At 41.5% G+C, this 14,049-nt stretch overlaps 1 protein-coding gene across 1 annotated transcript; it reads left to right on the top strand.

Annotated features, from left to right (window-relative positions):
* Nucleotides 1-1,856: 1,856 nt before the first annotated feature.
* Nucleotides 1,857-3,257, top strand: LOC133459392 (putative nuclease HARBI1). Its single transcript, XM_061739284.1, has 4 exons — nucleotides 1,857-1,985; nucleotides 2,237-2,290; nucleotides 2,682-2,793; nucleotides 2,884-3,257. The coding sequence occupies exons 1-4, from the start codon at nucleotides 1,857-1,859 to the stop codon at nucleotides 3,255-3,257; spliced, it is 669 nt and encodes a 222-aa protein (XP_061595268.1).
* Nucleotides 3,258-14,049: the final 10,792 nt, after the last annotated feature.

The raw sequence follows: 14,049 nt of genomic DNA, 5'->3' as shown, positions 1-14,049 counted from the left end.
CTATGTGTATTCATTCATACATGTATACTCGTATGCACACACACACACACCGCATGGTCGTCAGCTGTGTCCCATTCAGTCTGATTGCCAAACAGAGGGATCAGTGATTGAATCCAGGTGTAGTGGGAGGGGTTAAAAGTATAAATGAAGCCGGTTTTGGCTTGGGGGGGGGGTGAAATCAGCTGTACAGAAGGCAGCATCTCAGTAGAAACTTTGACTTTTTGAAAAACTTCCTGTTTTATTTTTTGCATTTTCAATTAATTTTGTTTTTTCAACTGCAGTATTTTTTTTTTGCATTATTGTAAAAGATGAACCTTTGCATCCTTGAAGGCCGGCAACAATAAAATATAATATAGTACTTTAATATTATCCGACTGCCAGTTTTTTTTTGATTGGAGAGGTTTTTTTTTTTTTGGAAAGAACCCCGTCACAGGGTTCAAAAACTGAATAATAGATTCATTTATTTTTTCAATTGTTGCCTCAAAAAATAAAAATAATTGGCACACTGAAACAATCTGCAAGGTCATGTTCACATTTATTTCTCAACCGGCAACCTCGAATGTACATTTTAAATAAGTTCTAAAACAGAGTCGGTCCTCACTGTCCCGTAACTGTCTGCTCTGTTCCCATCTCTGAGTCTCGGGCATATTTACATAGACAGGAAACCTCTGACGTACACATGTCCACAAAACTTTACTGTAAGGAGACTTAAAGCCCTCAGACACACAAGCATACCTGTCTTGTTGATGTACATGTTTGTCTGCAGAGCTCGACAGCAGCTGTACATTGCACACGTCATGCTTAGTCATGCATTCATTTTCAGCTTTTTTCCACCCCCCCATCAATTTTTCTAGGCAGAAGTCTTCCTCATTCAACAACTACTGTTAGTCACAAAAAAGAAGAGCAATCTGTATTAAGATGAGAGTTTCTAATGTCTCACGGTTTCATGATGTCAAGCTCTGTGGGGGATGAGTTGGAAAAATACAAAAGGTAACTGGGACAACACTCAGGATCATTTGCGAGAGTAAAGGTATACTCCATGTGCACTGCCATGATATGAAGCTCGTCTAAATGTTCAGCTCAGGGGAGTACATGGCTGAGACTTCAAACTTATCCTCAAACCATTTATTGTTTCACATTCTTGACTGGACAGGTGAAGAATTTGATATAAGTGTGTGCATTTTTGTGTGCATCCTCTGGATTTTCGCGCTTGACCCAGTAATCGGGAAAAGAGACAAACCTCTTAAAGGATGATGAGGCAGGATTTATGAAAAAAATGCGTATACAATTTAAATTTTCTAGTAGCCCACTAAAAAGTGCTACCAAGAAGAAAACGAAGCCTTTATCAGAGACAAGTCGCGAGTCGAAAAGAAATTACGAGCAAAAACGGGCAGGCACACGAGTAAACATTGGATACGCGTTTGAGCAGGGCTGGACTGGGACAAAAAAAATCTGCCCGGGCATTTTGAGCCTAGACTGGCCCACCAGGGGCCTGTACTACGAAGCGGGATTTGGGGTTAGCGAGGTAACTTCAGGTTTAACCCTGGGTTTTCAGGACTACGACGGTGGTTCACTTCTTACCGGGGTACATCGCCATGGTAACTTATGCTGAACAGCTAACCTGCTCCGGAGCAGGTTATGTTCGAGATACAGATCGCCGGGTATAAAAGCACCGCCCACTGACCAATCAGCTCTCTTGGAAAATGGCATGCCCTTTCGAAGAGAATCCAGTGGAGCTCGGTGCGCGGATTGTGAGAGGATCCCTCCGAAGAGAACGCGTATTCAGGGACAACCAAAACCCCTTTGCTTTCCCTGATGAGTACCTGTATGAACGATCCAGATTCTCGGTGGAGGGCATGGCATATTTGTGTCAGCTGCTCGACCCGTATGTGGCCAGTGCCACACGTCGGAGTCGTGCGCTCACAGTGCCCCAAACCATCTGCATTGCCCTGCGGTACTTCGCCACGGGTACCTACCTGTATGCTGTGGGTGATGCTGAAAATCTAAGCAAGAATACAGTCTGCAATGCCATCCATAAAGTGGCACGTGCCCTCACAGACATGCTGGATGGATTTGTTGTTTTCCCTGGCCACTTGCCGACGCAGTCTGTTAAAGAGGGGTTTTATGCCATAGCAGGTAAAATATACATCAACCTATTTAACTACTTCATCTATAAATAATGTACACCCTATGACGTATACTATTGTATATTAAATGCAGCCTACTCCTGTCATAGGTTTCCCCAGAGAAAGTAAAACTTGAGGTGGAGAAACTGGAGTATGAGAAGATGGTAATTCAGTAACGCAATTCATTTCCAGGCATGGGAATACACATATGTGTATATCTCCTATATGGTAATCCACACACCTCATTGTGTTTGTTTTAAGCTACGTGTGTCTTGTGTAAGTCTGTCATTTATGTGATAGCTGCTGTAACACTAAACATTCCCCTTGGGAATAAATAAAGTTATCTAATAAGGGTACTAATTGTTTGGTCATACTGGCACATTGCAGGAAATGCAGTAGCCTGGATAATTAAAAGTCATTCCCTTTTAGCACATGTGGAAATATATGCACATAAGGACAAAATGACACAGCACAGGTCCTGTCAAATGCACATTGATGCTACAATGACTTCAATGCTATTATCTTGTGGATTGTTAACCACAAATGCTTTTGCAGATGACATGTGACCATAATTGCATGGTCACGAGCATCGACGCCAAGTGGCCTGGGTCGGTCCATGACTCCCGGATCTTCAGGGAGTCCACACTGTGCCACAGACTCGAGCAAGGTATGGCAACTTTACTCTGCATATATGTCTTATGTTCTTTAAACTGCATTCTGTGATACTGATCATGGCATCATTCCTTTTTATCGTCAGGGCTGTTCAGTGGAGTGCTTGTCGGTGACAGGGGATATGCCTGCCAGCCCTTCTTGATGACCCCCTATCCTGACCCTGATGCAGGGCCACAAACTAGATTCAACGTGGCCCTTTCCAGAACCAGGGTCAGGATAGAAATGACATTTGGCATCCTGAAGGCCCGCTTCACCTGCCTTCGTGGGCTCAGAGTGGCCCCAGACCGAGCTAGCAGGATTGTTGCAGCATGTGTTGTGCTCCACAATGTCGCCACCATACGGAGGGAGAGGGCCCCTCCTGTCGACCAACAACCCCCTGATGTGGTGGACCCCATCACCCTCGACTACCCTACTGGCAGGGCTGTGAGAGAGGCCATCACAGACCAATTTTTGGCCTGAACAAAGAAATAACAGGCCTTGTACTTCAGTTATTCTTTATTTTTTTTTCCTTCCATCGGGTTATCTTCTGTTCTCCCGTTCCTGAGGGAAAAAAGGAAGAAACATTTTAGTTTGTTTCCTGGAATAAAGGAAGAAACATTTTAGTTTGTTTCCCATGCCAGGAAATGAATTACGTTACTGAATTACCTTCTTTTCATACTCCAGTTTCTCCACCTCAAGTTTTACTTTCTTTATCTTGTACTTCTTGTACTCTATCTCTAGCTCCAGTGTCCTTTTTATAAAGAGCTCTCACATTGTCTGCTCCAACCTGAAACAAATCAAACACATAATACAGTAGCTGTGACATTTAAGCATTGTCACTTTGCTATGGTAACTCGAAGAAAGGTGCAAATGTTACTCTTGACTACCCTATTTAAATGAAGGTTAATTCATTACCACTTGTGATCCCCTTGGCCTAGATGTGGAGGCCATAGGCTCAGGGGGAGGAAGATTTCCTTCTTCCTGCAAAATTAGGATCATAGCAATGGAAGCAATTGATTCATATTAGGATAGAGAGCACTTGAAGCAGTTTTTACTCCCATGTGCAGACCACCACCATTAGCAAGAAATTAAAGGGAAATCAATTACAGCCAAGTGTCCACACACTCACCACCTGTGTTAAGATGGGCAAATTGACAACTGAATAAAATTGATTAAAAAAGACTTAAGTGTACCGCCAAAGCTCTCTCTGAACAGACAGACACTGTCTCATCATCCTCCACCTGAAAACACAGGACATGTAAATGGTCTATTTAATCCATGATCAGCAACCACAGATGACATGGCAGTGTATATGACAGGTTGTTTCCACTGTTACCTCTGTATGGGACAGAGTGTATGTGGGTGGTGGCAGCAGCACCAATGTCTCCCCATCAACTGTAGAGAAAGTAAAACGATGTTACTTACTCCCACAATAATTTGTATATAATTTAGTTTTATTAGCAACTCAGTCTTTTAACATTGACACTTACCCTGTACAAATGTGGCCTGTTGGGAGCAGCTGCCACTGCCACCAGGGTCTGAAGAAACACCCCCTTCTACTCCATCCATTAAGGGGTGACCTTCATTGTTGGAGAGGGCCAGCTCCTCAGCAGGAGTGTCCTCCTGCGTAGGAGGGCCCCCTCCTGTCTTCTTCTTGTCATTTTTTTTTCTGTTTGCTGCAAGTAATGTCAATGCTATTTCATTGTGCTTTTGTATACTGATATCATCCTAAAACAGAGAGTGATAGAAACACTAAAGCCTTGTACTTGTTGTACTTCTAAGATATGAAAGTGAGCCTACTTACCGCTTTGAATTATGTTTTTATATTTATTTTTTATTTGCTCCCATGTGCGTTTCACTCCGCTGGGGTTGCAGCTGAAGGAATGAGGCTACAATTGTCATACACGCCATACGAATACATCTAAGCAACACATGCATTTAACAGAATAGACAACTGTAATTATAGTCAGATCTACTTATGCCCTAATGATGGGGCAGTGATGTTTATATCCCTATGAACTTACGCATTTATACAGTCAGCGATCTTTTGCCAGCTGTCTTTCCTGCATTTTGCAGCTGCAACTGTGTTGCTTTTTGCCTGTATTCTATGCCTATACTCATCATATTTCCGTAAAATTATTGTTTGCTCTTCGCTACTGAAATAAGCGGCTCTGACAGCGGACTTCTCCATGCTTGCGATTGGTCATGCGCTGAAAACACCGCCCCTTTTATGTGCACGCGCTCATATCCAGATTGGAGAAACCTGGGTTGATATACCGAGTTGATAACCACCGTCGTGTGACCGCTTAGCGTGTTTGCAATTGTCCGGGTTAGTGAATCTGGATAAGGAAAAGATATCCTGGGTATGTTGAACTTGCTTCATAGTACAGGCCCCTGGTTGGCCTCTTCTTTGTCACGGACAACTTTTGTGTTTTGAGATGTCCCTCTCCTATACAATGTTCCTTCATCAAGTATGTATTCCGATGCCCTTCTTCGAATCACATACTTTTCTGATTTAGTAGCACCCTCTGGGTAACTACCAGATGATTTATACTGGACAATTTGGTCATACATTTCTGGATTCATTTTCCTTTTTTGTAGTTTTTCAACTTTTATGCATTCTGTGGTTCTCCTGTGCAAAATGGCTACTGAGATCAAGCTTTAATTGGCATGTTCAGTTTATCTGCACAACATATGGACACCCCTTTTAATGCACAACATGGGTCAAAAATGACCCGCATTCATATCCCATGTTATCTCTCGCAGGCTGAGTTTTTCTTTCCTGTATCTTTTTAGATCAATGTATTTTAGTATCCAATAATCCACATATTCTTTAGATATCTTGTTTTTGAGTACCATGCATCATTATTTATGTTTCCAGTCTTATTTTTTGAATATACTTCATTTTTGTATTACTATATCAAGTTTACACAGATGGATCAAAAATGACCCGTTTATCCAAGTATGATTTAAAGATAAATGAAGGCATATAATAACAATATTTTTCTTCAAATAACTATTTTAGTTGTGATTTGGACCAAACATTCATAAAAGTAACTTTTGAAGCATGTTTATTTCTCACTTTGGAACACACAAATACATCTGACAATAGATAACTAAAAATAAAATGATGCGTTGACTAGTTGAGTAGTAAAATAAAATAGAACTGATAGTGGTCTGTTCCCTGACGCAATGCCCTGGTCCTCTTGTCATCAAAATGTATGAAGTGCCGGATATCTTCATATCTCCTGAGCCTCATAGTGGCCTTGTACATTGGATTTTGTTGCAGATCTAGAAACAGCTCCCGCAAGGCCACAAAATTCAGACTCAAAATCACGTCCAATAGCATCCTCATCTGGTTCTTCATCCAACATTCTCATAACCATTTCAGCTGTAAATCTGCAAGCAGTACTCTGGATAAAGTAAATCAAAAGCACAATACTTTCAGTAATGTTTCTGTGTCATCAAGTCATCAAATATTTTCTTAGGTAAAGCAACTTACTTACTAGAGGCAGTTGTGCTGAGCAGGTGGTGATTAGCAGATGTCCGCAGTCATTATATTCCTAATTTCAAACATGGTCAAAGGTTCCTACCAGGTGCACATGCATGTGCACATGCATGTGCATGTTTGCAAAGTTGATGTAGGAATACAAAAGTTGTGCTTGTTCACAAAGTAAGAAAAGAAACATAAAAATGATGACTAGTGCTGAATAGAAACCTGTTATTTACTGTATACATGGGATAGTGGCTGATAAAATACATGTATTTCAAAGGCAGAGCAAAGCAACACTCAGCTATACATGAAATAACACAAAATAAATGTGGGTCATTTTTGACCCATGTTGTGCATTAGAAGTGTAGTGATACAAAAAACGTTTTTATTCAAAAAGTAAGACAACAAATAATAAAATAAGGATGTTAACTGATCAAAAACAAGTTAATTGAGGAATACCTGGAAGACCAAAAGATAAAACTAATCTATTACAAAGATAAAGAACATAAAATCTCTGTCGGGTCACTTTTGACCCATGTTGTGCATCAGAGGGTTAAAACAAGACACGGTAGCTTTGGGTTGAACTGTCATTTATTATATTAATAAAACAAAATTCCGGTCACGGTTTACGTTTGAACAATTCTTCATGAAAAACACAATAAACACACGCACCAAATAAACACTCACCAAATAAACACACACACACACACGTCAGGGTGGAATTTATTAGTAGACAGAAAAACGTCACTTTTTGCACAAAGTGCACTTCCATTGGTTTTTCTTCTTCTCCTGTAGCTCTTGTGTGTCCATTTGTAGGCAGTGGCAATGGAACCATCGACAACAGGTGTCACACTAAATCTGTAAAAATAAAAAAGAGACATTGTTACCATGTAAATGTGGTCAAACATCTGACCATTGAAATTATTATCTACCTACTGTATATCTAGGCTTCGGAACAACTTAATGTGCAGGAAAGGTCTCCCTTAATAACTGTTCCCATAAAAATTGTTGCAATGGAATCCCAAGAGTCTGTGATGAATATTTCTAGTATTTTGCATTTGTCAACAATTTGGCACACAAAAATGTAATAATCTCAGAAATATAACAAAAAAAAAAAATCTAATATATATTTAAATAATATTGTCAACATCCCTGAACACACAATTAAATATTAAGACATCAATTGTAAAATATATATTATATATATATATATATATATAATATAATATAATATAGTAAAATATATTTGTACTTTATTAAGTTTCATTATGAATAGATTAAAAAATGTCACTAAAATCTGTACTTTTTCAGGCTTTGAAAACTTCACTTTATTATTTAAAGCCTAAAGAACACATACCTGCTTGTCTTGGCCTTTGAATGTGAAAGGCTTTGCAAGTGGGGAAACATAGATTCCTCTTGACCTCTGACATCCCTGTTTCAACTTTTTTTTTTTCCACTCGAAAGCTCTATAAAATGTGATATATTTTATTTAGTTTATCGGTCTGTATGTAACCATACCAACACAAACCATACCAACACACACACACTTTTTGTAACCATACCAACACAAACCATACCAACACACACAAACTTTTTCTTTTAAATTACCTTCTTGGAGACACGCTCTGTGTCAGCATATTCACGCAGCAAGGCATCATGGAAGCTTTGGTAGCGTTGAACAAAGTTGTCCAAACGGGTCACCTTTCGTCGATTGAACCTTATGGTTTTAAGGTCCCATTGACTCTTCTCCATGATCCCTTGCGTGTTGTTATCCTGCGTGAAGTTCTGCAAAATAACATGGATTTTAATCATAATTACCAATATATGTTCTTTAAATTATTATACAATTTCTGCACTATTACAAAATGTGTTGAAGACTATAGAATAAAACACATTGAATATGTGTTGTGGCATCAGCACCATAACAGATTACAAACAAAGTCAGGACATCCTCATAACTGCCAGGCCAGCTTAACAGATTCTTCACTGTAGATATTTAGTATACCTACAGTAACGGGTGTAATGCAACAACCACCACACAGGTAAACATAACTGTCATAACAGGTGAATAAAAACTTACTGTACCACATTGTTCTGTTATTGCTATTGCTTTGCCACACAAAGTTGTATAAGTATAATTTTAATTTAATTAATCTTTTACCTGTGTTTCCAGTTGACTTGCATTTTTATATATCCTGCTGAAATTTTTATAAGCAGGTCCAGAACCATGTCCAATGTCCCTTAAAAAGAAAAAACATATGTATAAATGTATGTGAAAACAAAAAAAGCTACAAAAAGAAAACATGATTTGAAAAAAAAAAACTTGATTGTGTTGGCATTTTTCCTTTTCTTTTTTGGTTAACTGGTCGGAGTTCTCAAAATTGTATTAGTTCCCTGGTTTTTAAATGTAATATATTGAGTGATTTTCATACCAAGCATCATAGCAGACCAAAGAGGAGCATGGGGGAGGAAGTATTTGGCCAATGCAGGGATGAATGTCGGTGAATAATATGGGTTAGAATCACCATCCACCTCAAGAGAAGCATTGCTGATTATATGCTGAAAGTGAGTCTGTAGAGGTGTGCTTCCAATGTCATTCTGTAATGGATAATAATGTCATTAGTGTATCAGCAGGTGCTTGGTTGAGAGAAGTGTAGTATAAAATGTAAATTCACATGTCAAGTGGTCAACCTAATATAAAGAGGGACATGGATACATTATTAAGTCTCTAATCATCACAAATTAAGTATGAATTCATAAAATATAAAAAAATTATAAACTCACCATACTAGCGGAGACTCAACAGCCAAACTTTGGTGCAATGAAGGCAGAGAGAGAGCAAGTCCTCGAACATGGACAGAGGGGGAACAACTCCTCAGGCTCTCACATGTCAAGTGGTCAACCTGAGAAGGACATGGATACATTATTAAGTCTTAAAAACAAAGACAATGTTTTTCCTCTGTCCTGCACCTACAGTTACTTTTTTTTTTTTTTTTTTACTCGATGCCACCATTCTGTGAGCAGAGGATGTCCAATCCTGCTGTCTGAAGGTATTTAGACAATGGAGAGGTATTTTCAAATATGCGAAGGAAGATTTGAGCCGTCAAGATCGTCTCATACTTGAGCAATGACTCTGCATATCCTCTGGCCATGACACGGACAGATGGTTTCACTGTTGCCTGTTTCTGTATAGCTGATAATGTCAACAGCACATCAACGTACAGCCCATCTTCCGGCTTTCCAAAAGAGCCAAACACCTTCTTCAGGGCCTCATGCTTGGCCCACCAGCGTGTCTCGCCAATAGGAGCAAGGCGTCTACGTCTTTTGTTTCGGCCTGACTCTTCCCACACATTCATCCTTTGATATGACTCTTTGATGAATACCGCAATGCCATTGAGGAGAGCAAACAGGGACCCACTCTCAATAACAATCTGGGTTGTGTTTGCAAGCACCAGATTTAGTACATGTGCGTAGCACCATACATGCACCTGGTTTGGAGATTGTGCAGACAACAGTGAGGAGAATCCTTTGTATTGACCTTGCATGTTTGATGCCCCATCATTCGTATTTCCAATGCAGATGGTCTTGCTGAGGCCCATTTTGTCCAGAACTTCTGACAGCATGTCGACAAAGGCCTGTCCAGTGGATGAATTGCACTTAAGCACTGCAACAAGCCTCTCATGAACAACATCAGTAACATACTGTTGAGGATATTTTTATATAATTATGTGAATATTTTATAATCATCTAACACCTAAGTAAAACATTTAACTAAGACTAATATTGAGAGTGGAGAGAGAGACAGAGAGAGTGGATAAAAAACACTGGCCGGACACACACACATGGGTAAGGGAGGGGGAAGTCCGCTGCACTTGCAAGCCTTGAGCAACTGTGGCAAAACAGGTAGAGGGAAAATAATGAATGATTATAGTAAATGAGCAAAGAAGCCTCATTTTCCTAAGCGGCAGTTTTCTAGTGATGATAAGGATGCAAAGAAAGAACTTCAAAGAAGTTGCTGAACAGATGTGTAGAATCGTAAAAGAGAGAATAATGCATTTATTGTCATATGTCTCTTATCTACCTATAAAAGCCGTGGTCCGGAGATAAAAATTTCAGAGTTTTCCTTGGACCGCGGATTATGCGATGCTCTCCTGTGGACGTCTTGTACTTTTTTTGGAATAAAGGACCTCCACAGTATTTGTTGGACGAATGCCAGCCGAAACTTTGACTCCTGTGTTTTCTTCAAGTCCACGGATGAAGGAAAAACTTAGACGATTTGGAATAATGGAAAATTTAGGATTATTGTGGAGATCCCAAAAAGGATTTTCTCTACAATACCTCACAATGATAGAGCATTGATCCTGAGAGGCGATGTCCTGCGTTGTGTCCAGTTGAACTGAAAACATTCCTGCTTTCTTGATTTCACTGGAGATGTTTTCTTGGATCAGATGGTGAATTGCATCTATCACTGAGTTGACTGTGGTTTCGGAGAGTAAAGTTACAAGGGAGCCTCTGCCCAATTGAGCCGGTCAGCCCGGCCCAATTGGGCCAATTGGAGGGAATTTAGAAAGAAAAAAAAAAAAAAAAAAGCCGACCGGACCGGCCCACATTGGGTCAACGGCCCACCGGGACAATGCCCGGTATAACAGATGGCCAGTCCGCCCCTGTCTTATACCCTTTCAAACACAATGACAACTAGCGAAACTTGATATCAAAAGCATCCATAGTGATTATTGCTTGCCAAATTGCCGAGCGCTTGTGCCCCCGGTACCGGAAAAAAAGTTCAGGCTCAGTAATTTTTTTAACTTTAAGCCCTGCATGGCTCATTTCCTACTGACCAAGTAAGATAACATTGTAAGTCATAAGGACACGGCCAACGTTCCGGGAGCTGTACTGGGGACTGGGCAGACCGGCGAGACAGCTCCGGGGGCCGCCCACGAGGCCGAGCAGACCGGCGAGAACGCTCGGGGGGACGTCCACGAGGCCTGGGTCTTGGCGTGGGGCTTGGCGGGCTTGGCTGGCGTGACGGGGACTCTTGACTTGACTCGGGAACTTGACTGGGCTCGGGAACTTGACTGGGCTCGGGAACTTGGCTTGGCTGCGGGGGAGCCCGGGTCCGGGGCGCTGGCTGCGGGGGGGTCCGGGACCATCGTCGGAGCAGGGGCCGATGCGTCCGGGACCACCCCCGACAACGCGCCCGAGACCACCGCCGGAACAGCGGCTAGCTGTGGCTGGTTCCATGAAAAAAGGGTTTATTAACAAAAAAAAACCAAACTAAAGCGCTGCAGAGCAGGATCACAGGCTGAACAAAAACAGGAATCCAAAAAACCAGGAGAAACATGGAGGGAACAAACAGTACGGTCCGACAAGGAACAAGGGAATGACAAGACCAGATATACACAGGGGATAACGAGACATGACGAGACACAGGTGCAGACACAATCAGGGCATATGGGACACAGGCGGGGCAAGACAGAAACTGAAAGCTGGGGGGAATGTCAAACCCTGACAAGTGCAGTCTTGAGGTAAAAAAATGAGGTTATTTTGAGGTATTGTGGGTAGATAAATAAAATAAAACAGTTTCCTCTTTCAGTCTGCCACCCTAAATGGGGCTTCTTTGTAGCCAGTGTACTGCCGAAATGGGTCAGGGAATTTAGCCCTGATCGGAAGAACACAGCAGCTGGGTATTGGTATTGGTCTTCGTTTGCCTCCTGCCAGACGCCCATGTTGCCAGATTGTGAATTGGCGGTAGGCAGTGAACCGAAACTCTCGATTGTCAGAGCCAACATCTTGACTGTCCTCCAGAGCGAAGATGACGTTCCACGTCATCCTCACCAGACGCAGCATACCCTCATCCAGACAGTACAGCTCCAGGTGGGCACTCCTGCTCACACTGGTCTGGAGCTTGAGGGCCACTGTCAGATTAACAATCATCTATATTATATGAATGCCTGCCTTCCATGCATTGTACGAATGTTGAGAATGAAATGCATACTATTTTCGAGAAAGTCCAGAGTGTTTTTCTTCTTCCGCGGCCTCTTTGTTGCAATCCTCTCATCGTCTTCCTCGTCATCCTCGGCTAGGCTCGTCAAGTTATAAATGGCACATTCTATGTGCTTTGCTACGATTCACGAACCAAAACATTAACAATCTGTGAAAACTCATTCATCTATTCTAGATCCTATTTATTTATTACAGCTAGCTACACACAAGCTTAAAGAAGAACTTCTGCCGATTTCAATATGATGTATTGCTCACGCAACCCTTGACTTGTCAGTACCCGGTGATGCTGTATTTTTCGACTCAGCCCTTTGAGATCTGAGCTATTCTTATGGGGGCAGACTTTGTTTACATTAAACCTTTTGAACATAAGCCTAGTCCAAATATTATCCCAAAAGGCATCATTGTTTGCTAGTTGTCTGCTGATGTTGCATAACCTTTTTTTTTTTTAAGTGTGAATATACTCTGCCCTCATTACAATGACCAGGATCTCAGAAAAGGCTGAAGAAAAAAAAATCTCAGGTACTGACAAGTCCAGGGTAGCGTGAGCATTACAACTGCATGTCGAATTTGGCAGAAGTTAACCTTTATCTCCTTAACAGAACCAGCCACAACCAAACTTACCGGAGGTCATCTTTATCTTTATTAAGGGGAAGACGAGCCAGTCCTCCTCTGGTTCCACCCGTTCCCTTATAGCCTTTTCAGTCTTAGTTGCATTATAACTGGAAGGCCACCAAACTATTTTTTCCCCTTCATCTACCCAGTTCTGTGGGACCACGCCTTCCTCCTCTTGGCCACCCTCCTTCCAGATAGCCCTCATACATGACTGGAAAGGGCACAACACATTTGCAGTTAGATTATCATCCAAATTCACACAAAGAGTAGTACGTGAACAGTGGTTCTCAAAATTATTTGAATTAACCCATTGACGCCTGATGCAGGCCATGGAAAAACAAAAAGATTGGCGAAGGGAGAGGACGGGGTCGCCTCCTTGACTGTCTTCAGTCTTTTTGTTTTTCCATTTGAACGGCGGCCATTTTAAGGTTCAGGCATCAATGGGTTTAAAAAACCCAAACAAAGAATCCAAATGGACTCTTGGACACATTGAGAAACACAGCAGGACATACCAAAAACACAAATTGTAATGTTGGATGATTAGAATGTTAGATGACTACTCAAATGAATCTAATAAGTTAACAGGACCACAATTGACTACATTGGAGGGTTTTAGGACAAAACAATAGAGTTGGCAGATGCGCGTGCAGAAAACGGATGAGGGCGAAGCCAGTTAAGGAAACAGGTGAGGGAAGAACAGTGGTTTATAGTTAGGGTGAAATGAAGGGAATTGAATGCAGGTAGTCATCGAGAAACGGGGGGGAAAAACGGAAAAGGTGATCTCTATTAGGTTCTAGATAACAGAATAAAAAGATTAACCTTCAATAATAATGCTCCAGGGAGTGACGGAGGGGCATGAGGACAAATCCACCAGCTTCTCGAGGTAGGCAGGCCACCTTCCGGAACAGGTCCCGCTCGAGCAACTGTGCATTTCTCATTCTGACCTGTCTGTTTCCTGTGCACACTATATCAAGCAGTCCAGAGCTACATGGTTGGCTAAACAATGGTGACGTGTGACGCTGGTGCAGGATTTCGCATTCAAAAGAACCATCTGCATTCTGCTGTCGAATGAAGGCGAATCGCTGATCTTTCAAAAGAAAACAACAGTCTTTTGTTTTGATGGAAGCAATCTTTCTAGGCTTTGTAGTGCTCATGCTCACGCCC

The sequence above is a fragment of the Cololabis saira genome, chromosome 14, assembly GCF_033807715.1.
Source record: "Cololabis saira isolate AMF1-May2022 chromosome 14, fColSai1.1, whole genome shotgun sequence".
In the NCBI taxonomy this organism is placed as follows: Eukaryota; Metazoa; Chordata; class Actinopteri; order Beloniformes; family Belonidae; genus Cololabis; species Cololabis saira.
The sequence above is the reverse complement of the archived record's forward strand: the minus strand, read 5'-3'. Positions and strand labels throughout refer to the sequence as shown.